The following is a 27,730-nucleotide window of genomic DNA, read 5'->3' as shown; positions in this document are numbered from 1 at the left end:
TGCTGCAGAAGTCTGAAGTTTAGGTGAGATGAATCCTTCCCACAAGGACCCAGAAAATACCCAAAGACAAATGCTGGAGTGTATAGGCCTGGACATACACTTATGTGGCTGTTTTGTGGCAGCAGCATGGTCATATTTGTGTGTGTGCTGTCTGTAGTGTTACATGCAATATGTGAATTACTGCATGGTGTGCATGATACACATGGGATCTCTAGGAATGCTGATCTATTAAAGGACACAGAAATTGATGTACCATAGGAAAAAGCTTTTATGTGATTCATTTCACTAAGAGAACAGTAGGCGCAGACCATCAGCACTTGGAGGGCTCTTCCCACACATCACAGGGAGAATGACCTCCGACAGAGCTAGAGGTGCTTTGCTAGCTTCAGAAAGGTCCCATGCACTTAAGTGGGCTGTCCACTGCAAGGTCAGTGTGCATGTGTGATACATGCATGCTTTTGTCCACTTAATATAGCTAGCATATGCATTGAGTTGTGGGGAGACAGTCCCAAATGAAATGAAATGCTCTGCACAGATGTGAGGCCCAGAAGTGTTCCCTGCACCAGGGAGTAGTTCCCAGCCAGGACTAGTGTGCGTAGGGAAAGGGGTGCTAGAGCCCCTGCACACCCCCTGACATAAACCCATGTCACATGGGCATTCAGGAGGTAGGTGTCTGTAATGTGGTGTGCAACATATGAGTTGCAGTGTGCGGTCAGTACAAGTGGTGTGGGGTGTGGTCAGTAAGCCTGGCATGTAATGAGTTTGTTTACAGGTGGCGTCTGCATGTGCCAAGTGTATGTGGTACATGATGGATGGCATCTGCGTGTCAGACACATCCTGGGTTGGTGCGTCCTGTGCGCTGCTAAACCCAGCTTCACTGGCCCACTCACAGCCTCCATCAATGCCAGTCTGGTCCAGTGGCTCTGCGTGCAGTAGGGAGATCAGGGTGAAGGTTTCTGCCCCAGAAGCCTGCTGCCCCTGTTCTTTTACAAGGGGTGGTGGAAGAAAGTTGGGACCAGACAATTTAGTGATGAAAGCAAAGCCTCCCAGCAGAAATAGGGGGAGGAGGGTTGGGAAACTCCATGTCAGCTTGGCTGGGTGCTAATGGTTCCCCTTCCCACCCAGCAAAAAGGTCAGTTATTCCCACTGCCAGCCAAGCCTGGCTATACTTACATGGAGCGCAGGGCCATTAGCTGCCCAAAGGTATCTGCTCTGATTTCATGGATCTTATTGTGCTGGAGACCACTGGAAAGACAGAAGCTGGCTTTAGAAAATAGCTGAAGTCGCATTCACACTTTGTAGGGATCTCCGTCCCACTGCAGCAGAAGTAAACAGTGTCACAGTGGAAGTTGCCATTTGAGCTATGTAAGGTTGGGAAACCTGCTCTTATTTCAAGTGATAAACAGACTGAGCAAAAAAACAGCTCTAAGCTATCTTCTCCCAAGGGCAGCTCCAGCACTCAGACAGCTTCCCCTTTAGATGCAAACATGGCACAGTAAAGTGCCATTGATGCAGGATGGTTAAAGGTTCCCAGTCATCTCCAAAGCCACTCCAGTTCCCCACTCTGTTCCACTCTGAGCCTAGAAATGCTGCATCCCAGAGCCAAAGAGGAGGACTTGGAGCCAGTGAGTCAGCAAATGCAGCTCCATGTGGCTCTTCAGGAAGGACTACATGGTGCTGCCCTTTGCATCAGTGATGATGAGGGGGATTTGAGGACTGAAGGGAACTCAGCTTCTCAGGAAGAACAATCTTACTGACCCTGCTGTCCAAATCTTGCACATGTTTTTTGATAAAGTACCTCAGCCCCTTCACAGCTCCCTTCCAGCAACACCTCCTGCATTCTCAGCATCAGGAGAGGGAGGAGGATTAGAGCTGGCTGTGCTGTTAGTGGACTGGACTATACACTTCCCACACCCATGTGGAGACATCCAGAACTGATCCAAGCATCCACTTTGTGGGAAACATTCACATTTTGTCAGTTTTATTTCCTCTGGTTTGGAATGATGGTGAATATTTTAAAAATTTCCTGCAAAATGGCCATCATGAATTCCCAGACCTGCAAAAGTGTGATCCGTGTTATAGGAGGATCCAAAGTGTATCCTCGATGTGTGATATTCTGCAACGGAAGATAGCCACTGTGCAGTGCTTTACCTATAACAACCCCCAGGGCATTTCTTGGGTAGCTAACCTGCCTTTCAGACTCAGAAATGACCTTGACTCATCTCACAAATGCTCATGAGGATCAGCAAGCAATGGCTGTCATGTCTTAGCTGGTATTTGGCCATATGTTCCTGTGTCAGAGGCAGGAGCTTGAGGCTCTCACACCTACTCTGTTGATGGTTTCTCAGTGTCCTGTGTAATTAAAAGGCAGTTCTTGTACTTCTGGTTTAGATTTCAGGTGAGGGCCTTAGGGAGCTCAGTGAACAAATTTGGGGAGATGGGGTCTCAGGTAGCAGGGCTGGGTGTGCACTGATTTGGGGATGTGGAGCTTGGGAAGAAGGGATATCGGAGCGAGCTAGTACAAGGTAATTCAAGGACATTTAGCTGCAAGGGAGCACCTGCGTGTTGCAGGTAAAAACCTGCACATTGGTAGTTACAGTAGAGCGACTGGCACATTTAAGTTGTTTGCATGCCAGGCTGCCATGCGTGCCATGCATGCCATGCACCACCAAACTTGTTTCCAACTCATTTCCCAGAAGAAGTGCAGATATCTGGTGGGGGTGGAGCTAACAGGAGTTTGGGTTTAAGGGACCAAATTTCCATTTTGTAAGAAAATGTTGATTTAAGACATGGTCTGTCTAACATAAGAAGTCTGAAAGAGGGATTTACTGTGCTTTTGTGTTAATGACAAGCCAGAATTTGGCATATAATGAAATATTGTAAAAAGAAATAAAGGCACCATGAGTGAAATTACAAGTTAGGAATTCTGAAAGTTTGTCTTTTTTGGGTGTTTTTGTATTTTTTTAACATTTTCCTGGGGATACTTTAGACAAAATTATTGCAATACTCCCCCCCCCCCCAATCAATGTTAAAGATCAGTGCTTTTTGTCTGGAGGGATGTTTTGATGAAAAATTTCTGCCCAGCTGTGCCCTCACAGCTCTCAAAGAGGCAACATGGGCTGTGAGACTCTCAGTTTCATATGATTTCACACACTGTCCTAATTCTCAGTTTTGCTGAGGCTGAATGAGGTGGTCTGGCTCTTCAGGTTGTGATGCTGCAGAGGGCAGCGACAACCTCTCTAAGGGACTTTTGTGTTTTGGTGGGATGCTGCTCCCACACATCTATTGTTTCAAGCTGCAGAATTCTAAAATGAAACCATGGTGTTTATTATTTTGATGTTGTTTTTTTTCTCATGATGGCCAAGAACTCCTGTTGGTTGGATTTGAGAGGTGGGGTCAGCTCTGAGAGTCCAGATACTTTGAATTGAGCATGATTAACTGTCTCAGAGCAATGGAGGTGCCTCCCAGGGTCCAGAGGAGACCCAGGTCAAGTGCTATTCCTGAAGAAAGAGTCAGTCTTTCCTACAGAGGGGCTAGCCCTCAGCAGTGTGGCTATGAGCTGCTCTGTGTCTGAGACCTTGCCATGGGACCACTCCTTGAAGCAGAAAATGTTTGTGGTATAGGTACACCCCACCCTTGATTAGCTCATACCTGGGGCTTCAAGTTAGTAAAGTAAAACTCAGTGCTCTCCTGCCCTATTTCTGTTTCCTGCAGTTGGGACCTGTGAAGACTTTAGTGCATTAAGCTCTTATGCACAGGGAATGTATTTTTGTTATATGTGCACAGGGGCACATACAGCATGGAGCTCTGTTCCTTTTGCAGTCCAGATGGTGAGCTATAATGCTTGGCTTTCCCAGTGCTTGGTGAAAGGAGCTCACCTCTGGGCCCAGAGCCTCCTGTGTGCACCATGAGTGTGCTCAGTGTGATTGAATCAGACTTTTCACTCCTACAGATCTTTCTAATCTCAAGACCCAGTGATGCTTTAGGTGAGGTTTGTGTTTGGGAACTGTCTCTGCCCCTCAGGCAGCCCCTTTCCCCCCAACCAAGACGCAAGCGAAGAGATCTCTTTACTCACAGCTCTTCCAGCTGCTGACACCGGTGGAAACTGGGCAACTCTTCGATTTGATTGTGAGACAGTTCTCTGTAGGGGGAGGACCAGCACAGAAACGTTAGGAGATCAAAAGCGAGTGCTCCTGAGCCCTCTCTGGAAAAGCAGATATTGTTGGAGAGGGGAATGATATGACCTCCATTTTGCACAGCTGCGGAGAGCAGTGACCCCAGGCAGGGGGATCTCCGCTCTGCACACACCTGACTCTTGCTCTGAACGTCTTTGTGCTATGCAGCCATTGCTCAGTGGTTTACCTACTAATCCAGCCCCAGCCTGGCTCCCTCCAGCACAAGCACCAGACTGAAGGAGCTGCTTTGACAACTGGGGGGGGTTGGCTTTTCCTCAAGGCCACACTCCTCCCCAGCCCCAGGTCAGCTGTAAAATGCATCTGTGCCAACTTCTGCCAGGCACAGCCTTGCTTTTCTGTGGGCAAACCAGAGAGGTGTTTGCGCCAGAGCTTCTGTCCTGCCTTTGTGGATGGGTGAGCTCACAAAAGCTGCAGATGTGCTTTCAGAGCCTGGGGAGGTTTTGGCCATCAGAGCAACCAGCCAGCTGCCTTGCCTTCTTTGTGGTGCAGCAAACCTAACTGTCCACTGCTTGCTCTCCATTCAGCCTTTCTTGGCTTCTCCCCAGGAAAGGGAGCTGTGGCACAGACAGGAAATTGGTGCAGGACATTACAGAATGTGAAAATTCCCGGTCCTCATTCTTTCAAGTGCTGCCATTGCTGCAATAGCCAGAAAACCATTCCCAGCAAACTCCTGTTCCTACTACTTCATAGTCTGGTGGCGTGTCAGCGTCAAAGGTAGAGTGACTTTGTAGTCAGAGGGAAACTTTCCTAGCACAACTTTGATGTGAACTTATTAAAACCAAAATGGGCCTAGAGAGGAGTAATGCTTAAAATCAGCTCTTTTCCCTACCAAAAGAGACTGGATTCATGACTCTTCAAGGAAAAGGTGCCCCAGAGGAAAGTTTTGTATGTGGCCTCTCAGGAGACTTTCCAAACTCATTTTCCATCTTTCTGCCAATTTTATTTATTTATTTATTTATTTATCTGCCAACCCTCCCCCCTCCAGTTTTCCATGGTGGGCAAGAGGAGGAAGGGAAAAAACAATCAAACAACATTTTGTATTTGGCTCTTAAGACAGTCACCCAGTACAGAGGGACAGCTATAGGATCTGTCACTTCTCACTGGTCCCCTGTTAATCCACAGAGTTTGACTGGGTCATTTCTTAGCTAAACCATAATAGAGGGAGAACTTATCCATCAGTGATTATTTCTGGCTCCTCCAGAGTTAACCAGATGCAGCCCAGTAGGTACATGAAAAACAGCCCTGGTCACTGATGCTGTGCTGTGGACACATCAGGGCGAAGGTTCTGGTGGGATCCAGCTCTGCTCAGGGCTCAGGGCAGGCACAGCTATTTCTGCTTGAGAGGAAAGACAAATCTGTCCCCTAAGCCACAGAAGCTGTGGACAAAGCAGCAGAACGATGTCAGGTTGACACCAAGCATGAGCTTGGCAAGACTGCCCTGCCCTGGGTGTGCTGGGCTCAGTGCCCATGCACAGGCCAGCTTCACAGCATGCCCACTAGACTCACACCCCTGTGGTGGGTCATACTCCTGCCTGAGCAGCCTGACAGAGTCCAGGATTTGGGGGGTGAAAATACAGTGTGGTGTGCGTCAGTGGATTGAAAGCCAAAACCAGACAGGTGTGGAGGAGCCTGGGGATGCCAAGTGCCAAATCTGCTGTCTTACAGCCACCATGAAAGATCTCTGCAGAAAACCTGTGGCATGATATGGACAGTGGGAGACCAGAAATGTGGTGTAAATAATATTATCTATGTTTGGATGTGTGTGAGTTGTAATGTTATCCTAATGCACTACCAAGGGGCTGGCAAAGTGGGGGAAAGCAGGGAGGGCAACTGGTATCTCTGTGAGGAGACAGAAGACCAATGGATTTCAAAGAGAAGGCTAATGCATTTCAGAAGGCAAGAGAGATGTAAACATGCACAAACATTGGCCCATGTACCCTGTCTTCAGACTCTGAAAACAATGCAATTAATGTCAGTATAATTAACTAGGAAGAAGGAACAAGGTGGGGTGTCCCCATAAAACTCTCCCACAAGGAAGGGGGTAGGGATGAAGTGCAGGCTCTGCTGTGAAGGTTTACATTCTGATAACTTGCAAATATAAATAGAGCCTACAGGACCCTACAGCTTTGGCTATTCCAAAGGCTACATTTTGGTGGCAAGATGTCCATTGAATTGGTCCAGATGTCTAAAACTGAGAGATCTTCCCTACAGGGACAGCTGGAGCCAAAGTTCTGTGATCTGCTAAGTTACTAATTATGTTCTTTTATTTTTATGTTTTTCTCTTGTTTCCAACTTCTGTGATCAAAAATTCACTCCTGTTGCTTTCCTGGAACAAACTTGTTTTCATTTTCAGCTTGCTTGTATAAAGACTAACTGACGAGAGGCAAGCCTCCTGCTTGCCCTGAGGCAGCAAACTTGTATAAATCTGGCTCATGACTCATTACAGAGGAAGTCTTCAACTGAAGACAAAGTTGGGGATCTTAGAGGAGTGTGCTTCCTGAGAAGATGCAGAAATCATTTTGGGGGCTGATTTCATCACATACCATGTTAAAGAAGAAGTACGTACCCCACTCAGTATTATTCAGTGCTTTGCAAAGCAGATATGGCCAAAGTGATTTAGAGTTTTGGGGCAAAACCCTGTTCTGCCTCTGCTGCACCTTTTGAGGAGCCGTATGACCTTGCAGCTCTTCATCAGATCAGGCCTGCACCCTCCTGGGCTTTGCAACAAGATCCTTCCTCCGGAAGATTGCACTTCCTGGAGCTCCAACTGGGGGAAGTCAGCCTTGGAGCAAAGGCTTGTGAATCATGATTTACACCTGCCTTTTGTGCAGCATATACCTAGCAGCTGTGAAATGCTGCCATTCTGACCCACTGCCCTTTGCACTCACTCTACCTTCTTTGCACGGGGCACACAGCTCCCAGTGATGCAGTGCAAGGAGGAGGCAAATGTGGATTTGTCTCATCACTTACAGTCCTGAGCTCAGTGTGTCATGCTGGGGCTATGCTGGGATGAGACAAGTAAGTTCAAGAATATGCAGGGATCACGACACTGCCCAAGAAGGTGTTGTTTTCTGCATGGGAAAGGTAGCAGTTGCAAGAACCTTGGCTCTATGGGATGGTCTTCCATAGCCGGTTCCCTCCCTGGGCTGGACAAGAAGCAAGCCCAATTTCTGAGGCCATCTTCCCAAAGACCAGGCAGGACAGAGAAACATGTTACTCACAGGACTCGGAGGCTGGGCAGCTGCTGGCACATCCCTCTGGGAAGTAAATGGATACCTGCCCGGGTCAAGGTCCTAGAGGAGTGGAGGAGAGAAAAGAAATGGTATTACTGAGAGCCAGCACACAGACTCTGCTACCCCCAAGTCCAACTACCAGCCCCAGCTGGTGGCAAGAAAGACAACAAATGGGATAGTGAAACACCTGCAGAGAAATGAAAGCTGACTTGGAAATGGGGACTGGGTAAGAGTGGGCAATGCTGCTGGACCTGGCAAAAGGTGAATGTTCCTCTAACAAATTCTGGGACATTGCTGAGTACTGAATTCACTGGTGTCCCTGGCCATATCTAGCATGGATAGCACTGCCTCTGCCGCATGCTCTGCTGTCTCAATTCCCCATTATCTGGACTGATGATTTGCCTGGAGCTACGACTGTCTCAGAAACCAGTGTATGGGGGGTGGGGGAGATGGTATGGCATGGCCAGGGCACATACCCGGGCTTGGAAGCTCAGAAATGCTCCCAGGCCCTGCAGTTTGGGCGCAGCTTGTGGGCCTAGTGCCAAGGAGAGGAGAACCATGCGCGGCCAGAGACAGCACATTCTCCAGGGCTCCCCCTCTCCTGGATGTGGCAGTGTAAAGATGGGGCCAGACCAGCTCCAGGAGCCCTCAGCCAGGGAAGCAAATTGTTGCAAACATAGCAGATGTTTCTATCCCTGCACTGCACTGCCAGTGCTGGTCCTGGGAAGGACCTGAACACTGCACCCAAAGGCTTATTCCTTCACAGATGCAGAAGGAAGGGAAGAAAAAAAATAAAAAAAGATTGGAGCACACTCTAACATCACTGAAAAAGTAACTCACAGAGAAGAAGGCTGCTTTCAGGAGGCACAGGAGTGAAACGAAGCAGAGAGGTGAGTGACCAGGAAGAGGTAGACCTGAAGATAGCAAACTGCACAGCACTGCGAAAGTTGTCCTCACTGAAACAGCCTGGACTGCCTTGAAAAAGGAACAGCACAGATAGCAGGGAAAAAGGGAGAGATTTGCCACTCACAAAACTTCTAGGCTGGTGGTTCCTTTAAGGTCTGGGAATTCTCTGATGTCTGTTGCACCATTGAGTGACCTGTAGAGAAATAAGGGTAACAAAATGCACAGAGGAACTGGAAGTGAGTGCAGCTGCCCAAGGTCCCAGACCATCTTCTCCCAAATGCCATGTTGGCAAATTTGCTTCTGTACGCCCAAATGTGGCAAAGGGAGGCCCACGTCCAAAGATGCCACTCCTATGAGTGTGCCATTGCTCACTGGCTGGTGGAGCAGACTTCTCACACGCAGCACAGATGCGGTGAACCAGAGTTGGGCCTTTCTATCCAGGAAGACTTGGCAAGCCCCAGCCCCCAGCAGCTGACATTCTTGGCATGCTCTCTACACAAATTAAATTGAAGAAAAGAAACAATTGCCATGGGGAATGCAAGTGGGGCATCCCACCCAAGCCTCCCAGAGATTGTATATTGGCGCTAAAGAATGCTTATGTATTTGGAGGATTTATTTTATTTGCCTGACTGTGTGTCCCTGCAGAGAGAGGCTGGGTGAGGCTTGTAAAGAGAGAGATTTTGAGGTTACCTCTGCCTCGATACCTAGCACTATGCTCCAACAGTTTAGCTGAAAATCCAGCCAGGTTAGGCCAATGTGGAGCAGCTGTTCTGGTCCAGATGATGCCTACCACATGGTAGTGGCCATGGAGCAGGATTAGAGCCATACATGTGAAGGAAGCACTGACAGATCTACCTGCCCAATAAGATTATTTGTGCCATGGTAGTGGTGTTACGAGGCACAAGTGTTCCTATATTTCTCCTTCTCTTGGAGAAAGGCAGATGCCTTCAATGCCTTCGGTCTGTTGGGCCACAATGGTTTCTGTGGCAGACCCTGGGGAACACTACACAACGGTGCAGGGCTAGCTTTAGCAGTGTATAGCAAATATAGTGGCACTTGTGAGCATGGTCTTTGCTGATGCTGATGCAGACATGGAGACCCTGGAAAACTCTTCAGCTGCTTGCCAGTTGGGTGGATAGGAGGAAGAAATTTCCCCCTCTGAAATCTCCTTCTCAAAGTTATTGTCCCTCAGCAGAAAACATCTGCAGTGTCTGCCCCTTCATTTGCTGTCTTTGGGGGCTGACCAGAAGAGCGGCGTCATGATCTTCTGTTGGCACAATAGCTCTGGGAAGGGGGAAGGGAGAAGGCCTCTAAGGTCTCCAGCTCCCAAGGCTTGGAGCTTGGTTGTGTTACCTCTGAAGATCTGCTCAATGAACTTACAGAGTGTGTAGCTTTGGCAAGTACTGGAAAGCAGACTGTCCAACAAACTGGATGGGATTGTCATAGAAATGGCTGCAAAGGAAATGAGTAACTGGTCAGATTCTGCTGTGCATCCCAGAGAAGATGCCATTATAAGCCTTGGAGAATCTAGGAATAAGCTATGTAGGAGGTGCTGGCTACCCAGTGAAGAATCCTACTTTTCCAGATAACCCTAGGCTCTCCCACCAGCAATATTTTGGCTGAACTTTGGTACAAATGATATCTCAAATCCTGCTGCTTTGGGATGGCCTTTTAAGGGTCTGATGAACCAGGCAGGCTAGAAAGATGCAAGTCCTTTTTTAATCTTGCTACAGGCTCTGACCCTGCTAGGACATACCCTTCACTTGACACTTGTCTAATCTTACACATCTACAGCACCAGTATCTTCCTTACTTTTCACAGTCAGTGGAGAGAAATCAGCTCTCTTAGAATCCAACCAACTTTAGAACTCCTAGAACAACTCCTAGAAGTATCACTTTCACCAACTGTGAAGGACTGTAGATGGGCAGATCCAATGGAGACATCAGCATTCTGGACGTGTCCCGTATGACACCAAGGATGGTATCTGAGGAAGATGGGAATGAGGTTGGTTTGCTCTGACTGGAGCAATGACCATTTTCACCCATTGCTTTCCAGATGTTGGTATTTCTATAACTTAAGTCCCAGACTAGCCAAGCAGAGCTTTTGTTACTTGTCATGATTGGTGCAGGGAAGAACTGTCTAGAATGTCTGGCTGTCTCTATGTCAGAATGGAAATGCACTGGCAGGTCTGTGTATCTCTCTGCAGAACTTCATGTCCATGGGTTTGGGGTAGACACACACTGGTTTGGGGTGATATTGTCTCTTCTGTCTCCCAGTCCCAGCCCATGTAGTCACTGCTGTAACCAACTAGCAGCATTTCTAAAAACTAGGGAAAAGTACATGCAGACTTCAACCAGGGCTTAGAAAACCCTCTGATATGCATAGCAAGATTTCTATGAAGACTACCCCTTTATTGTTCCTTCTTTGTTATCAACCTGATGCAACAATAGAATTCAGCTGAGGGGAAAGGAGAATCCATGGCAGAAAAGCTAAAGCATACTTGAGAGGGAGCTGGTTTCAGCTTACATTAGCCTGTATACCATGAATATCAAACTGTGATCATGGTGACAACTGTCAGGAATCCCAACCAAAGACATCAGGAAACCTCCCTTTCTGGAGGATGTAATGATTTAGGAAACACTTTAATTTTCTTACATTGTTTGGAGGAGGGGATTCCCAACAAATGCGTTCTCTGGAATAGCTTTGATGTTGTTGTTATGAAAACCGCTGTTGGGAGAAACAAATATTTTAATATTAATGGATTAGAAAAGCTTGGACACACCTTCTTTCCTCAACACTTTTAAAGGCAAAGAGCCTTCAAAACACAGAGGTGATAAAAGGGAAGGATTATGCTCTGTTCTAGCTGTAGCATTGGCCCAGCGAAGGAACAAGGTCTCTCCTTGTTTGGCAGGACAAAGTTCTCATTCTGCTGTATTTACTGCTTGAATAGCATGGTGCTCCATAAGCCACTCCACTCAACTCACCAGGATCAAATGGACTCAAGATTTAACACTTATAGGCCAGGGAACTGGAGCAAACAAAACAAACTTATTTTACACCACCCAGGGATTACAATTTTTGTGGATGGTCCCTTCATTTATAGCTCCACGGCTGTTAATCAGAGTCCAGTCTGCAGTGAATTATTGGCCCTATTGACTTTAAAGAATTTGTAGATTTAGCCATGAAATTTTTGGTTTAGTTTGAGAAAATGGCTACCAGCAAATTTTCACAGCAGAAGAGAGCTCTGTGGCCACAGTCTGATCTCCTGTATAAGAAAGGCCAGAGAACTGCAGGCACAGGATCCTGTGTCAAACACCAAGTGCAGGCTCTGGGTGATGACCAGGTTATTTCATCTCAGAAGAGTCTGCTTCAGTGGTTAGTCAGATGGCTGTTTGAAATTTGCCTCTTCTTTAGCGATGTGTATTTCAAAAGCCACTTCACAGTGGATTGCGAATCTTGTTCCCAACTTGAAAGTCAGAGTAAAGACAATATCTGATCTGATCTGAGAAATCTCCCACAAAAGAAATTCTTTCAGTAAAAGAAAAAGATAGTGTCAGATTTTCTCTGCAGCCTCTCAGAAGCATCAAAGCAACTGCTTTTGTTCCATCCCAGCCCATCACCAGTGTGACACAGTCTTAGGGTTACACCTGACCACAGGGACTGTGGATCCACATCACCTGGACTTGACCCTATCTTCAGGATTCTACCTTTGTCAGTGCTAACTTGGATGGTCTCCCATTTTTAGTGTCCTCTAGGCTAACCAGTTAGAGGAGAGCTAGCCCATAAAGTGGTTATAAAATTGTGGGATTCCCTATTATAAATTTGTCTATGGGAGATCAAATAGTTTATGTACATCAGATGAGGTGGCATGGGACCTGCAGAAGCCACGGCCTTGCAATCACACAGGTTATTCCATGGTTATGGACCTGATCTGGGGAAAGGACTTTATAAGTAGCTGGAGATCAGATGGACTCTGAGCGGGCATCAGATGCCATCGGAGAATGAAGAGCTGAGGAGGAATCTGCTCCAAGCCTTACGGGGATCTCCCACTCCTCTCAGCCTGTCCTGGCCAAGGGTGATTGTGAAGTGATTAGAGCAGAGGGAAATCAAGGGTTTAAACTGCTTTTATATACATGGTGGAAAGTGCTCAGAAAGACAAGATGAAGGCTTGGACTGAGTGTTCTCCCTAGGTCAGAGCACATGCAGATCTTTATTGGTCACTCTCCTTTGGAGAATGCTTTTAAAAGGGAGTAAACAGAAAATCTCACAGCTCCTGTAGTCGACCCAGAGTCCTAATAGCCCCAGGGAATTCCAACAGCTCATTGTAGTTTAGATCCCTGAAAGACAGAGAAGGGAAAAACAGTCATTAACAATCCTGTAGGAACTCAGCTGAGTGTATCTGTGCTTTGAAGGCATGGAAACTTGGTCGTTAAGCAAGGGAGATATAGGTTTTTCCTACCACACTGATCCAGCCACTGCCTGGAAACAAACCCTCACACATTCCTGCAGCAGGAATATTCCCTGCTGGGAGCACTGTCAGGCGAGAGCCAGCCCAAGCGTGGCTGCTGCGGGGTTGCTGCTGTCTGGACCTGTTCAGCAGAGCCCCTCAGTGTCCAGAGCCAGACCGTGCTGCTGGTTCACATCTTCAGAGTGCCCTGTCCCCCTCTCTCAGAGACTCACCCCTGGATGCTATGGTTTGAGGCCTTTTTCTCGCCTTTCCAGAGCCAAAATGGGAAAAACAAGAAACAAAAGAGCAGCTTCAATTCTGTGGGCCTTGCAAAAGGGCTGTGTCTGTGCTTCCCTGGCCGTGAGGTGCAGAGGGGAGCAGGGATTTGCAGAGCAGAGGGAATCATCCTGGGGACAGGATGCTGGACTATCCTGCCAGTGGGACATGTTGTGACTGGGACCAGTGGGAAGAGCAGACTCTGGGAAGGCTCTTACTCTGATGGCTGAGAAATTGTGAGTGAAAGGTGGAAGTAATGTGGAGGAGGAATTAACACTGCTGAGTGTTAAGTTTAATTTGCAATTTAATAAATTAAGTAAAATATAATACCTTTAATACAGTCAGTCATAATGACAAGTTCAGGGTTTACCTACTCTAACTTGGCAACCAGAAGAGACATCTGTGCCTGAATGAGCCTCATGGACTATATTTTTTCTCCAAGGATGGGTTAGTACCTCTGGAAAAGGATTTATTTGAGCTGTGAGGCAGTGCTGACAACCTAGAAGGAACAGCCCTCTGAAGGTAATGATCCTGTTTATGACTAGAGGGAGCTCAGGGAGACTGACTGAGCTTTGGATGTGTAACACTTCTAATCTAGTATGTCTAATACTGTCCTTGGCGAGGTGATTCCAGCTGCGGTGGTCCCATTTGACCCCATCCTGTCCATCCCACAGATGAAGGCAGTAAAGTCTGAAGACCATGTGACTGCTTCCTACTTGCATGAAACTCTCTGGGTTTTAAGTGGTAGATACTTTGGAACATGAGGGTAATTACTGGCTCCTGGAGATTACTGTATAATTACACTTAATGGACCTCAAAGTAATTGCTATGTAACCTGGATTGTGGTTTACAGAACAGAAATAACCATTCATTTACACAGCAATGAGCTGCTGCCCAATTACCTCGTAATTCTCAACCTCTGGGCCCAGGCATGGTAATTATGTTATGATCTCTCTTGACCCCCCTCTCTCTGGTAATTACCTCGTCCCGCTCCTTTACCAGTGTCCGTACATGGAAATGTCTCTACAGCACTGTCTTGACTTTGCCCCGATGGGTATTTACCCAGTAAATAACCCCAAATAGTCTCTCCAAATGGCTCTTCTCTTGGGTCTTTCTGGACTCCATGTGTGTATGATTTACTTTATATCTTTCTTCTGGCCCTGTCCCCTTCCTGGTCATTCCCCAGTAAATATTCTCTAGGACATGGAGTTGGCCTGGTTGGGTTTTATCTTGTATACCCTTAAACAGTCCTTATCAGACCTGGTTGACTGGATTACCTTTGCAGCCCAGGAGGAGAGGCAAGCCCTGCTATGGCACGATCTGTCTCCCCACACCTAAAGCTCTTTTCTCTCCTCCTGTTACAGAGGGAGTCTGGATGCCTACATTGTATGTGTAGATTTGAGCAAATGAATCCTGCTCCTGTAGTACATACACCTCATGTGAAAGGATCTGGAAAGGGTCCAAATAGTCTAATAAGTCTGAGTGCTGGCAATCAACAGGAGAGGATCAAAGGCCCAGGGACAAGGCCACAAGCTCTGCCTCCCAGCCTAGCGCAAACTGCAATGTGATGGCAGATTCCCAGTGCACAAAAAAGCTGCCGCGTGCATCTCCAAGGCCTAGGAGTGAAACAGAAGTGACAAATCCCCTCCTCCAGCCAGCTCACATCTATTAGATATGAGAGCTCCCCTCCTTTATAAAAGAGCTTGCTTTGATGCACTTAGTTTTGATATGGATCTGAGCAGATCAGGGATCTTTCCCAGTCTTCTCTGCTTGAGTCCAAAATGAGCTATCTAGGAAGAAATAACCTGACACGTGACTGCTCCTGCTTCTCACTATTTGCAAGGCGCACATAGCTTGTTATCTGCTATTTGTATGTTCTTAGCCAATTTCTCTCTATGGTACCTGTCGAGCATCCATCACTGTCATGTCTGAGTGCTTCACAATTATATATATGCACTGGGAGAAGAGAGGGAAGACTGCTATGGTGCACAGTCTCTGAATTAAAGCTCAAAGAGGCAAAGAGGTGAATTCTTAAAGAGAAAGAGCGATTAGAAGTGCAGATAGGACACTACTGGGCTTTTTGAAAGTATCAGTCAAATCCAATTAACCTTCAAATCATTGCACTGGATAAAATCAGAGGGGATTAACAACCTAAGCTGTCTGACAGTCCCAAATCTCTCTCTATCTGTGTGTAAAGTGTTTAATACCTTTGAAAATGTCACCCTACAGTCTCTTTCCAAGGTTAGAATGAGATTCCACAGCAGAACAGGAAGTTGCAGAGGTCGCTCTAGGCTGGGTATGTGGGGCTGTGTGGTTTTCCTTCCCCTTGTAAAACTTCCTGTAACATAAATGCAGGTGCTGGTACAACACTGTGTGATGTGAAGTGACCAGTCCTGGAGAACAGACAGTGTGAGACCATCCCCATGTGACACAGCGCACCGTGGTCATGCCACTGATGCCATGGGAAGCTCTCTGTGATGGCCCAGGGGGTGAGTTTCTCCTCAGCGATACCCAACGTGTTTGTGAGCAGCCAACAGATGGAAAATATTGCCCAATACAGATGAGACTTGGCTCACCTGTGATTCACTAACAGAAAAAGTGAGCTTAGATCTGTAACCAATACTATTTACAAGGAATAATTCAACATGCTGTAATATTTGTTCCTGTCTTTCTCTAAAAATGCATTTCCTTTCCAGCTTGCTTCTCTTCCAGGCAGTCTGTTCTTTCATCAGCAGATGAACATGTTGTTTGTACCTCAGTGTGTGTGCAAGTATGTACAGGAACAGTTCTTCCTGAATGAACACACACCTTTTCCAAGCCCTGGCAGCATCTCTGGACCTCCCTCCCCCTCTGTAATAGACAGATACAAAGAGCATTGTGTTCAGCAGATCCCTCTGGGTAAAAAAGCCATCTCTGACTTCTGGCATATAGTGGGCTTGTTGGAAAGTGGAAATGCAACCAGGTGTAGTCATACAGCTCCAGTCTGGCTGCCAGTAACCCCAATCTGTTTGGGAGAGACGATGGGCCTCTGCTGGCTCCTGTCAGTGCTTCCTGGTTATCAGTGAGGTGAGTCTCCCTCACGGAAAATAAACCCAGTTGTGTTCATTAACAACTCCCCTAAGTGTTGCTAGCAGCCGCCTGCTCTTGATCTATGTGCCATGCGTGCTGCCCTGACTTGCCTCCAAGGCTGCCCTGTGCCAAGCCCTGCCGATTTCAGAGAGTTCATCTAGTTTAGAGAAGCTGAAAGAAGCCTGCACCCAACATGTTCCCCAAGCCTAAGCTCTTCCCCTCGGTGGGGCAGCCCTCCCCAAAACCCAAATCCAGGCCCACACATATGGATGGCTTCCCTGCACCTTTTCTTCCTTCCTCAGAGCTCAAGGGAGGCCCTGGTCCAAGCAATGACTGAGAAATGCCCACTGACCTTCATCGAGGGGGAGCCTGTGTGTATCTGTGGCAGTGGCAAGCTCCACAGGAGCAGGATGTTTCTGGTCATTTTGTGAAATTCAGTCCTCAGATCGTTTTGCAGATGTCTGAGATCAGCAAGGCTACATCTGTCCCAGATACCACTCTTTTCTGCTTGCTGTCCCACCACCAGCTTTGGCAATTCTTTGCTGGTCCCAACTCCACACTCTGACACTTTCCCACAACTTCCATCTTTGGTACAACACAGGGAAAGTTGCAAAAAGCCAAACCTGCTGCCAGGTGACACTATCCACACTGGGCTACTGTGGCACAGCTGGGCTGCTGTGGCGGTGGGGGAGCCTCTCATCCCGGGGAGCCGGACCTGGTTCTGCTGGTGTCTGAGCTGTCCCAGCTCTAAAGTCTGCCCGAAGACTGGCAGAAGGATGCCAACATAACATTACCATCTTCAACTCAGCAGCACCACGCCAAAACAATAGGGAAGCCTCATAAAACTGCATGTAGGAAAAAAAAAAAGTCCATGCCATAAAGGAGAGAGTTTTGCCCATTACCAAGGGCTTTTGGAAGCAAAATCACTCAGCCAAGAGTTTCAGAAATGGTGTGCAAGAGAAATTACTATAAAAAATCACTTTCCTTAGTTGTGCTCCAAGTTACCAGCTCTAGGCATGACAGTGGGATGTCAAAAGGAGCCTTGTCTGTTCTTCTAGTTAAAATGAAAACCTCTTAAAGGTCACCCAGTCTGCTTGAGACACAGTGAACTGGCTGGCTTTCCATTGTTGTTATTTCTAGGGTGAGCCTATAGCTTCATATTTGGAAGATCTTAAACAACCCTGTTGTTTATTTAGAAATAAAAATGAATTGACATCAAAGGCACAGTTATTTGGGGCTTTAACTGCCAGAGTGATTTGAAGCTAACAACATGAAGCCTGGAACTATTAATATCTTCAATTGGGCCAAAAAGAGAGAAGGAGGGGAAAGAGTCTCAGGTCAATTTTCTGCCTGTTAGGGACTATTAGTGGTTCCACACAGGAAGCCAAAAAAAAATTATATAGTACTATAAATTCTTCCATAAGCCACAAAACACCACAAATTTGCAGCTAATAAACCTGAAGATGCAATAAGATTAGAAGCTGGAGATGGGACATTTGCTAACTATTTCAGTCCCATTGCAAACTCCTGCCAGCAGTTCGAGATGTCACTCTGATGCCCTGGAGGGAGCCTTCCTACAGCCTCTGATAAGGACTTGCATTTCCACCTGTCCTTTGCTGGCATCTAACCAAGCTGCCAGTAAATTTAATTACCACTGCTCCTAGTTGTGCTGGTTACTGTGGCCAAATCAAGCACTGAGAATGATTTAATTGGTAGTCTGAAAGCCCAAGGGGGCAGTTATGACCATTTAGTTTGACCTCCTGCCCAACACTGGCCAGACAGCTTTACCCAGATGCCTTATATCAAAGTTATGGCTTGTGGCTGAGCCTGAGCTGGGAAGAGTTGCCTGGTTAGTCCATAGTACAAAAAGGAAGTAAAAATGGGATGCTTAGGAAGCTGGCCACCCTTGGCTGACTCCTATGCCTTTGGCTGGTTCTACCTTGTGACAGAGGAGATTTAAGATTGTCATGATGCCCCTCACTGGGCCCCTGGGCCCCCACCCCCCCAGCCTCCAGGGTGGATTTTGGAGTGTTTAAGGGTATTTAGGTGCCTGCTGAGCCCTTGGGATTTAGCTCACCTGCTAGGTGTCTGATGTATTGGTGGCACCACTGTAAAAGGATTAGAGGAGATGAATCCTGCCTGTTGTGCCTACACACCTCTGGAAACCCAGGCCAGCTTTCCTTTTAGGACCTGGACACTGGATCCAGTGCATGATCACTGTGAGCTCACTTTGCACAGGCCACCAAACCCACAGCAGACCGCAGCTACTTTTGATATCTCTGACCAGAGACTGAGTTGACCTGGGAGGGTTCACTAAACCTAATAAGCTGTTGGTAATGTTATCGGTTAGGTGCCATATTTCTATTGCGTAGCATCAGTGTAAACCCTGTTCTCATGGTAATGATTAACACATGCAGCAAGCATGTGCCCTTCCCCAGGACAGTTTGGATGATGAGACATAGCAAGTGCATGTAATAAGTGAAAGGAGGGGAGGGGAACATGAAGGGACCCAGAATACATATCTGACTTTCAGCCAGGCTGGAGCTGTGTGACCATTCTACTCCCTCTCCTCCAAATGGAGACATCTAAGAGGGTGATGCACATGTGTGCACGAGTCCCTTTATAGGCAGGGGAAAGAAGTGACCTGTTCATCTTCTAGAGTCAGTGTTTTCATTTGGGTTACTGAATCTTGTCCTAGAAATGCTCATTTTCACAAATTGTAAGAAGAAGCCAGGTGACTGGCTCTGATGGAGTTTATCAGTGTCCCAAAGGGGCGGAGATGAGCCCCCACACCATGGGAAGGTTGTCAGATCCTAATGGTGCCTGATTTCTGCCAGCAGCAAGTAGTAATCTCTGTACAAGTATTCGTTCTGATGGCCTTGCCTAGTAACATCCCAGACTTCACTTTTACAGTGCTGGACCATTTTACAGGGTTTATGTGGCACAGAAAGGTCTATTGCTGGGGAGGTGGGGGTCCTGTCTGTAGGCCATGCCTTGTATGTCTGCAGCTGCCAGTCCTTCCTCACACAGCTCTGTTCCCCATTTAAAAATGCAGCAGTGCCCAGAACGTGTCTGTTCCAGCCAGTATTTCTGTCTGTTCTCTAACTGATGAAGGTACTGAATTAAATATGTTTTCAATTCCATTTGATTTATTTAACAAGGTTGAAGTAAGCCTTTGAGAGCGGGATCTTGTGGGGGGTCCTGGGAGCACAAGCGCTGCCATGCACATATCATTTACAAGACACAAAAGGAACTGACCGCAAAGCTGAACAGCGGGGACCTCAGTCATTCAGATGCACAGACAATAACCATAGAGCTAATGACTCAGGCAGGGGAGGCATGGAGAAGGCTGCTGCACTTTGCCACACAGGGGAAGACAGGCTTGAAAACCTGATCTACAGCAGAGTTCTTTTGAACTGAGCTATGGGAAGGAAGCTGGGGACCCGTATCTACCCCGTAGGTGCACAAGGCAGTGGTCTGCACCCTGCCGTCCACAGCACCCTGTGCAAATTAGTGCTGGCAGAGCGGAGCATGGGGTGGGGGCTAGAGGAGGGGATTGGGCAGATCTTCTGTTCCTCTGCACATCCATGGTGAAAACATGCCTGCCTATTATCTTTTTTGCTGCCTGCGGTGTGCATTCCTCCCTTTCACAGGCAATTCACTCTCACATGTTTCTGGAAGCAGGTTTCCTTTCTCCAGCATGGGCAGCTGTACTGACTCAGCTGCTCTGTGAAAGGCAGCAGTGAGGCTGTGTCCAAGTGGGACTGGAAGAAGGCTTCAAGGAAGATGAAGCACAAGGAGCCAGAAGAGTTGGGGTCCTCCGAGGGGTCATGGCAAGCATATCTGGAGACCCAAGGGGTGATGGTTTGGGGAGATTCAATGCTGTCTGTCATTGCAAGATCAGTGGATCCAGGATGGGGGAAACCAGACTGGAGAGCTGACAGGGTGCAAGAGAGGACAAAGTAAGGGCTTGGTGGGGAAAAGGAGGGAGCAGCAATGGAGAATAAACAGAGAGTGCTAGGAAGGGGTGAGGCTTACAGCCAAGCTGTAACCCATGGGAAAAAAAATAGTTTCTCTAGAATGACCATTTTTCATCTCAGCTGCTTCTTTCTCTCTCTCTTTTTCTAATCTTCTGAACTATCATGTCTGCTTGGCATCAGGTTCAGCTAAAGGAAGGTTCTGCTCAGACCCTGGTCAGGAGGGACATGACCAGTTCAGAGCCTGAGCTGTGTAACTGAGCAGTCCCGGCTTCTGCTCTCAGGAGAGCAGATGCAGCAAACTGGGATCATTTGGCCCACGGAGACCACAGAAGAGAACTGTCTGGTCTAAATGCTGCTGGGTAGTGTCTAGTGCATTTGCACCAATCCAGATTTAAAGAAGGCTTTTTCTGTTCCTTGAGAACATCACCTCCATTTGCTTGATGGAGTGTGTCACATAGTTTAGAGTTCTGTTCTTGGTCCAGATGCAGTGAGCTAATGTGATAGGAGCCCTGATCTGTGGTCCACCTCTCCAACAACCTTCCTTTCTCCAGCCCCTGAATCTGGGTTCCAAGGCTTCTGCTAAAGCCCCCTTCCTGCTCTGGAAGAGTGAAATTGCAGAGCCAAGCTGCCTCTGATGCTGGATGTGTGAGCCGCCAGGGGACCCACACTGACATGTTGTGGGGCTGGAGCACCAGGAGCTTGATGAGGGAGCACAGCAGCTCAAGGCAGCAAATGGGACATCCTCAGAGGAGTCTAAACCATCAGCTACTTTGGGAATTGTACAGGCTGGGATTAGAGTCATGAGACTGCACAAAAATTTTCAAATTAAACATGCTGATGAAGTCAAATCCCACCTGAAGAGTGAGGTATCATTTGGCAGACAGGTTTCCAAGAGAACAACAAGGCATGCCTAGCCCTAAAAAGGTTAAACAATCTTTGTGTGAACTGTGGTAGAGATATTTCCCGTTTCCTTCCTCCTGCCTTCATTGCCTGAGGTGTACTTTATATTAATTTTTTTTTCTCCCATAGAAAATCCAACTCTCTGGAGGAGTCAGTAGGTTCCAGCTCTGCTCTGCATTTACAGACTTAGCTAATTACCCAGATAATAGGGCAGTGCGCTGTGAAAGTCTGTGGTAAGGGCATTTCCTGTGAGGCAAGGTTAGGCAGATAAAACGCCTGGAGACAGAGGGTTTTGGATTCAGCCCTTCTGGGAGACGTTTTTAATTTATTAGTGCTATTTTTTAAAATAAATTAAAAGATTTTTAAATGAATGAAGGTTTGTTCCTTCCAAGTGATTTATCTCCTTTGTCTGACTAGCAGAGGAGCTGGCAGGGACAAGGATGAGGAGGGCGAAGTTAGAAAGATAGGCAACTGCGGGGTCATCTCAGGTGGAGGGGTTGAAGGAAGACTGCAGGGCATCTCTGAACCACTTCCTCCCTCGTGTCCATATCAGAGATGGGCCACAGATGCCTGAGCAGCCAGAGGAGCAGCACTTTGGGGGCAGCTCACCCTCCCCAGTGTGGATGGGGAGCTGTTACTTCGCCTATAGCCTGGAGGACTTCAGTATTTTGGGCTGGGCCTGAGAAGCAGCCATTTATTTCCCGTCCCTGCCTCTGCACCGGGAGCCACCTCGCCAGCTCAGCCTTGCGTCAGGATGGGAAGAAAGGAAGCCTCTGAGACATGCTTTCTCTCTGACAACATCAGCTTGGGCAAAGAGGGTCTTGTCTGGCTGCGTGTCTCAGGGCAGGGAGGAAACTTGGCTCCTATTTTTGGTTCAGGCCCATGCTCCATACATGTGGGGGACTCGGCCACTGGGATGACCATAGCTCTTAATTTTGCATTTCTCCCTTGGCTTCTTTGCCTCAGAGAAACTGTAGTGAGGTAACTCAAAAATGAGCCCTGAGCAAATGTCAGGGGCCAGCTCTGGGAATACTCCACAGCCTCAATGTTGGTGGACCTGAGGTCTTCAGTGCAAACCTCCTTCATGGAGGGCCTCTCACTTCAGGGACACAACCAACACTTGAGCCTTGCCACAGCAAAAAAACAACACTGCACAGGGACAAATGCCAAAGCATGCCTGGAGCCGCACCTTGCTTGGCAGGGATGCACAACGGGAGCTGGAAGCTGATGAGCCCATCCTCGCATCGCGATGCTCACTCCAGTGACCCTCTACCTGCCAGGCGGGCTGGGGTGCCACTTGGCAGTGCCAGCTTGTGTTCACCTGAGAGCAATTCGAGATCACAGACCTGCTGGAGCCGCTGCTCTGTCGCCCACCTACCCCATTAGTAGATCAGAAGCCCTAATGACTTGCCTAAACGGGTTTCCTCACCATGTGTGTGTGGCAGCCAGCGCTCAGGGCCACAACACCTCCTCTCCCTGCTTGGGCAAAACAGTCTAGATAGGAGAAAAAACATTTTCTCTTTCTCTTCAAAGCTGAGGAATCAGCTTCCAGCCCAGGGGTGTTTTCAGTGAGGTACTACCGTTTCAGTGGAAGACAGGATGTTCCGTGCAGGAACCTCTCTACCCCTTTGGCTGCCCTCTCGATGTGCTGTCTGTGGTTTGTGCTGCTTTGCCATGGGGACGCCAGGCAAAGCTGAGGACTTCCTAACACCAGTGAAGCTGGAAAGTGCTGAATGATGATTTGTATGTGCTGGTGCTTGGAGCTGCGGGCTCAGGGGCCAGCTCTGAAATTCAGCTTCTGTGTTTAGCTTCCCTCCCCATGGCTATCTGTGAAGGACTGGAGATATATTTGTGTGTGTGTGTGTGTGTGTGTGTGTGTGTGTGTGTATACACACACATACACATATATGCATATATGTATTTCTGGATTGTCTCAGGTCACCTACCCTTTCTATCCCTTCACCTTGCAGAGAACAGTGACTTGGGGCTGGACTATCTGGTGGTGCTTGCATATCCACCTTCCATTCCAGGTCTGGTCCACGAAACATTTATGTTCCAGGAGAGCTAAGTCTAGCATTATCACAATCCATATAGCCAGGTCAAAGTCAGGTACTGCATGGTGTGGAGAAACTAGTGTGGTTTTGTTGTAATTATTCATCAGTCTTAGCCTTATGTTGTGCTCAGACTGCCTGCAAAGATTAAGAACCTTAGGAAACTGGTCAACTTTTCAGGCTAAGGTAGTAAAGAAGAAAACTGGGCACAAGATCAGCGTCACTGTGGAAATTCCTGTCATAGGGATCCTCCTGTGAGAAATACTGTCTTCATATGCCGGCGGGGAACTCAGTTCCCATACTAGCACCATTCAGGTCTTTGGGTGGCATTTTCCCTGGCAGCTGCTCTGAAGACAAAGCCTTTTCTCCCCTGTCACAGTGCCCCCAGCCCTGAGTATACAGAGTCTGAATGTTTTCAATAATCTACCACTTTCATTCAGTCATGCTCCTAGCTGCAATCGACTTTATACTGACAACTTCGCTACAAATACCACTATCTGCCAAGCCTATGCTACAGAACAGATATAATCTAATACTCTCCCTCCCTTCCCACCTCACATTGTTAAAGATTGAGAAATTAAGGCCAAAATAATCAGGAAATGTAAAAGTTAAGGTTCTTCCATCCAAACAGCAGGAAGTTACTTATGCTGCCTAACATTTTATAGCTCACATTAAATGGCCTAAAGAGTAATATATTACAGAGCAGGTTTTACAAGGCAAAACAGGAACAGCAAAGTGACATGAAAAGCACTGTGGCTGGAATCTCAACTTTTGGCATGCCTTACTTTTGCTATTTATAAAGATCGCGCTTTTCTCTGGCTTTTTTTTTTTCCCTCCTTCATTTCACCTCCCTCACCTCACCCAAAGCCACTGTTTCCCTTCAGGGATGCCCCCAGCCCCCTGCACCATGCAGTCCCCAATGCTGCCCTTGCCCAGAGAGCAACTGGCTGCTGGATCTTCCTCTCCAGGCATTCCTATGGATTATGATTGTTTGTAGGCTCCTTGGTAACCCTAAGGCATTAAAAGTTACTGTGCTTTTTGTACTATGCACTGGACCTACTAGGAAGAAGCCGCATGCATAAAGTGGGCCCAAGAGCCATGTTCATTAGGTAGATGCAGCTTGCCAGGGCCGGCTGCCGCTGGCTTTGCTCTAGTATCTCCTGGAGGGGAGTCCTATGGGCAAGAGCTTACAACCTGTTTAAAGGACCTACTCCATTACCAAAGGGACTACAGAAAGTGTCATATAAGGACATTTACACTCTGTGACTTACCCTGTGTATTTGGGAGAGGGCTAAAAAATGGCTGGTATCACCCAGTTTGACCATCTAATGCCTAGTTTCATGACTTGGCCGTGCTTGGGGTTTCTTCCCACAGCCCTGCAGGTTGCTCTGTGTGATCTCTACCACAGGCTTATGGGAACCGGTGAGGGGAACTCACTAGTTTTCAAGGCTGTTTTGAAACCCTGTTGGGAATCTGGCCAGAGCTGCTCCGACTTGCTTCCAGCCTGCCTGCCCAGGTTTCCTTCCCAGGAAGACTAAGCTGGGGAGCTGGTGAACAGCCAGATCTTTCCCTGACAGAGAACGTTTTCTTTGAGCTACATTCTCCAGCTACACATAGGTGTTTGACCAGCCAAGACCTGGTGAGTACTGCACATTCAATGCTGTCTCCCTGCCCTCACACACCCATCTCATCACTACACGCAGCATGGAAAATACAGAACTGCTCTTGCTGTGTACCTGGCAGAGACTGCTGCTCACTTGTTCACAGTAGCTGCAGGTCAATGCAGAGGAAAGATGAAGTCTTTTGCATGTTCTCTTCACCCTTTACTAAATTAGCTGACCTTCAAAAATATCAAGCCATCTCCATGAACAGAGATGTTCCATCATGATCTGCTTTTGCAGAAATGACACGGTCTGGTGTAGGTGTCTGTTGTGCTTGTGCCTAGGCAGCTTGCACATTGCTGAGGCCTGCATGGAGCAGCGGGTACTGCTTCTCCTAAAGTACTGGCTGCATTTGTAAAATAGGAATTTCCCTGTCTATCTGCGTATGAGGAGAAACATTTCCTGCAGGGGAGCAGGGGATTCTGCACCTGAACTTCCTAGGCTTCTCTGAAAACCCCCAAACAACTTTTTCCTCTTAAGTTCTACAGTTCTTCAACTATTGTGTCTGGCTTATGATCAGCATCTGGCCACAAATTCTCATTTTAGGAACCCTGGAGAAGTTTCTGTCTTCACCAACTCTTACCATCTTGCTGCCTTCCAGGAGGTAACACCCACAAAGGTAACTGAGAGCACAGTTTGACTTGCACAAGCCAAGAAAATGTGCTAAGTGCTGTCAACAGAATGTAATCATAATCTGAGTTAAAGGGTATGTGCGTGAGACTGTAGCAGTCTCCACATGCATGGGAGCTGAGAGGTGGCAGGTAGAGTGCAGGTCTAGCAGCCTGACCTGGTTCATGCAGCCAAATGCTTAGCTGTTTTTTTGCCACAAAACTTGGCCAGCTTTGGGACAGCAGGATAGGTGAGTGGCACAGATTAACATGAGGGAGCTGGCTCCTCTTGAGGAACAAAGTGTTCCTCAGAGATCAATGACTTGAATTACTGTCTGACCTGGAGGTGACAATTAGATGCTCAGGCCAAAAGGAACAAAAGGCATCTTTTTCTCGCTCCTTCAGTGTGATCAGACAGTGAGGAGGGTCTGGAGAAGTCTCCCACCACACTGTCCTTGCCTCTGCAGGCAATTCAGGGAGGAAGGGGCCTGTGTGATGCCCAAATGCACAAGTCAGGGCTATCAGAGTCTGGATGTAAGTGCTGAGCAATAGAGTCAGGCAGAACCCTACTCTTCCTGGTCTGCAGGCTTCCATTCCTGAGCCCTGCAGTATAGGAGTATTCCCCAGCCCTGCAGTGTTTTGCAGGCCATGAGCCCTGCCCCTTCAGGGACAACATGCAGCAGTTCTGTGCATGGGAACAGTGCTTGTGAGAAGGGTGCTGAGAACAAGAGTGGGAAACACTGAGCTCCCTCCGCTTTGAGGGAGCATTTTGGAGTTCGGGGAAAACAGCAATAAAAAGGGGGGCATCTCAGATAGGAAACAAAGATTAAAGGCAGTACTAGAGCAGAAGCCAAGGGGAAGAGATGGAAAATGAGCATTCGGTGCAAGTGTCCAGGGAAGCCAGATGCTCTCTCAGGGCAGTGGAAGCCTTTTAGTCTTCCCAACCACCTCGGCTGCAGACTGCTATGTTGCTGCATGGTCTATATGGGCTACAGCCCAGACAAGGTTTCCCTCCAACAGGGAGTCCTCCACTCCCTCCTGCAATGTGCCTTCCTTTGTGCTGCCTGGATGCCATGACTCTGACCTCCTGTATTTGCCTGCGGCCACCAAAAACTCTTGAGGAAAAGGCCAATCTGATACAGTGACAGGAGGAGACCTGTAGGTCACCAGAAGTGACCATCCAGCCTCCTTTCCTGCACCATCCGCAGCCTCCTCCCTGGCAGATTTTAACCTCTCCGCAGCTGGGCCCTTCTGGGTGGCCCCAGGATCCGTCAGTCTAAAACTAAGAGGCAATGCATTTCATGAGCCTGCCCCTGAGGAGTGTGTCTAGGGACCAAGAACTTACCTGCTGCTTCCAGTCTCACCCAATTGCTGTGTTCTGGCAGTGTGCTCAGCACAGAAAGGCCCTGTCTCCTTGAATGGCACTTGAATACTGGAAAGTGTCACCTCTCTTTCTGCTGTGACCCAGGCCCCCTAGTTCTTCCCAGCAAGAAGCGTGGGCCTTACTCTGACCCCAAGGCCTGCCTGGAGGGATATGTTTCTGCACAACTGAGGGCAACATGCGCCTCTTTCAGGCTTTCAGAGCCTTGATTTGTTTGCTTGTTTATGTTTTCTCCTAGGCCAGTGCATGGCACATGAGAAACAAGCAACTCACACTGCAGCCAAAGATGCTGCATGTGCAAGGCAAGGCCTTCAAATTTAAGTCTTTCCGAATTCAGGGTCACCTGCGTGCTGCTAATGAAGTTGTGTCCTGGAGGAGAGTTTACTCCTGCGTCCCATCTGGCCTCCTCATAGATTGCCTACCCAGCAGTGCTGAGAACTGTCTCATGGTGCAAGGCACAAACAAAGCCAGCTGGCTCTGGGTGTTTCTAGGTGACATGAGGTGTTTGTCAAACCTCTCAAGGAGGGATATTCCAGAGATCCCCAAGGATTTTACCAGCCTAGAACTCAAGCCATCCCCAGATTTTCATTTTGGTGGAATCAAGTATTTCAGAGTCTTTGGGACCATGTGCATGTAGTGAGGAGATGGGGACACACCGCAAGCAGGGCATATACACAAGCTCTCTGGATTTCACCAGGACTAGATGTGTGGCCAGGGCTCCAGAGACTCCTCCCAGCCTCTGTCACCCACAGGCACAGACTCCTGCTGCAACAGCACAGGCTGTCCAGCTTGCTGGGATGTTGACACAGGCAGCAAGGCCAGCCTGCCACTGCCCTGGGCAGCATTGTGCCCATGGTATCTGCCCACTTGGATTGTGTCTGGAGCAAGCCCTACTGCACCACCCTCAGATGGTGGGTATGAGTGGATGCACAGTGGGAGCTGTCCTGGAGACACGGCTCTTTCCTATGAGCTGTGTTGGCAGGTGCCCAATCCTTGCCAGGGGGCCTGGTGGATCTCAAAGG

General features: G+C 48.0%; 1 protein-coding gene across 1 annotated transcript in view; it reads right to left on the bottom strand.

Moving 5' to 3' along the window:
- The window catches only part of LGR6 (leucine rich repeat containing G protein-coupled receptor 6), a 160,206-nt gene that overhangs the window by 13,204 nt on the left and 119,272 nt on the right, over positions 1-27,730 (bottom strand). The window contains exons 7-13 of the mRNA XM_013961972.2: positions 12,604-12,672; positions 10,991-11,062; positions 9,716-9,787; positions 8,460-8,528; positions 7,418-7,489; positions 4,076-4,141; positions 1,174-1,245 (exon numbers count right to left, since the gene is read on the bottom strand). Of these exons, the coding sequence (XP_013817426.2) occupies positions 1,174-1,245; positions 4,076-4,141; positions 7,418-7,489; positions 8,460-8,528; positions 9,716-9,787; positions 10,991-11,062; positions 12,604-12,672 (492 nt within the window). The remainder of the gene's footprint in view (positions 1-1,173; positions 1,246-4,075; positions 4,142-7,417; positions 7,490-8,459; positions 8,529-9,715; positions 9,788-10,990; positions 11,063-12,603; positions 12,673-27,730) is intronic.

The sequence above is a fragment of the Apteryx mantelli genome, chromosome 25, assembly GCF_036417845.1.
Source record: "Apteryx mantelli isolate bAptMan1 chromosome 25, bAptMan1.hap1, whole genome shotgun sequence".
NCBI lineage: Eukaryota > Metazoa > Chordata > Aves > Apterygiformes > Apterygidae > Apteryx > Apteryx mantelli.
Note: the sequence above shows the minus strand (reverse complement) of the source record. Positions and strands in the feature narration are given on the sequence as shown.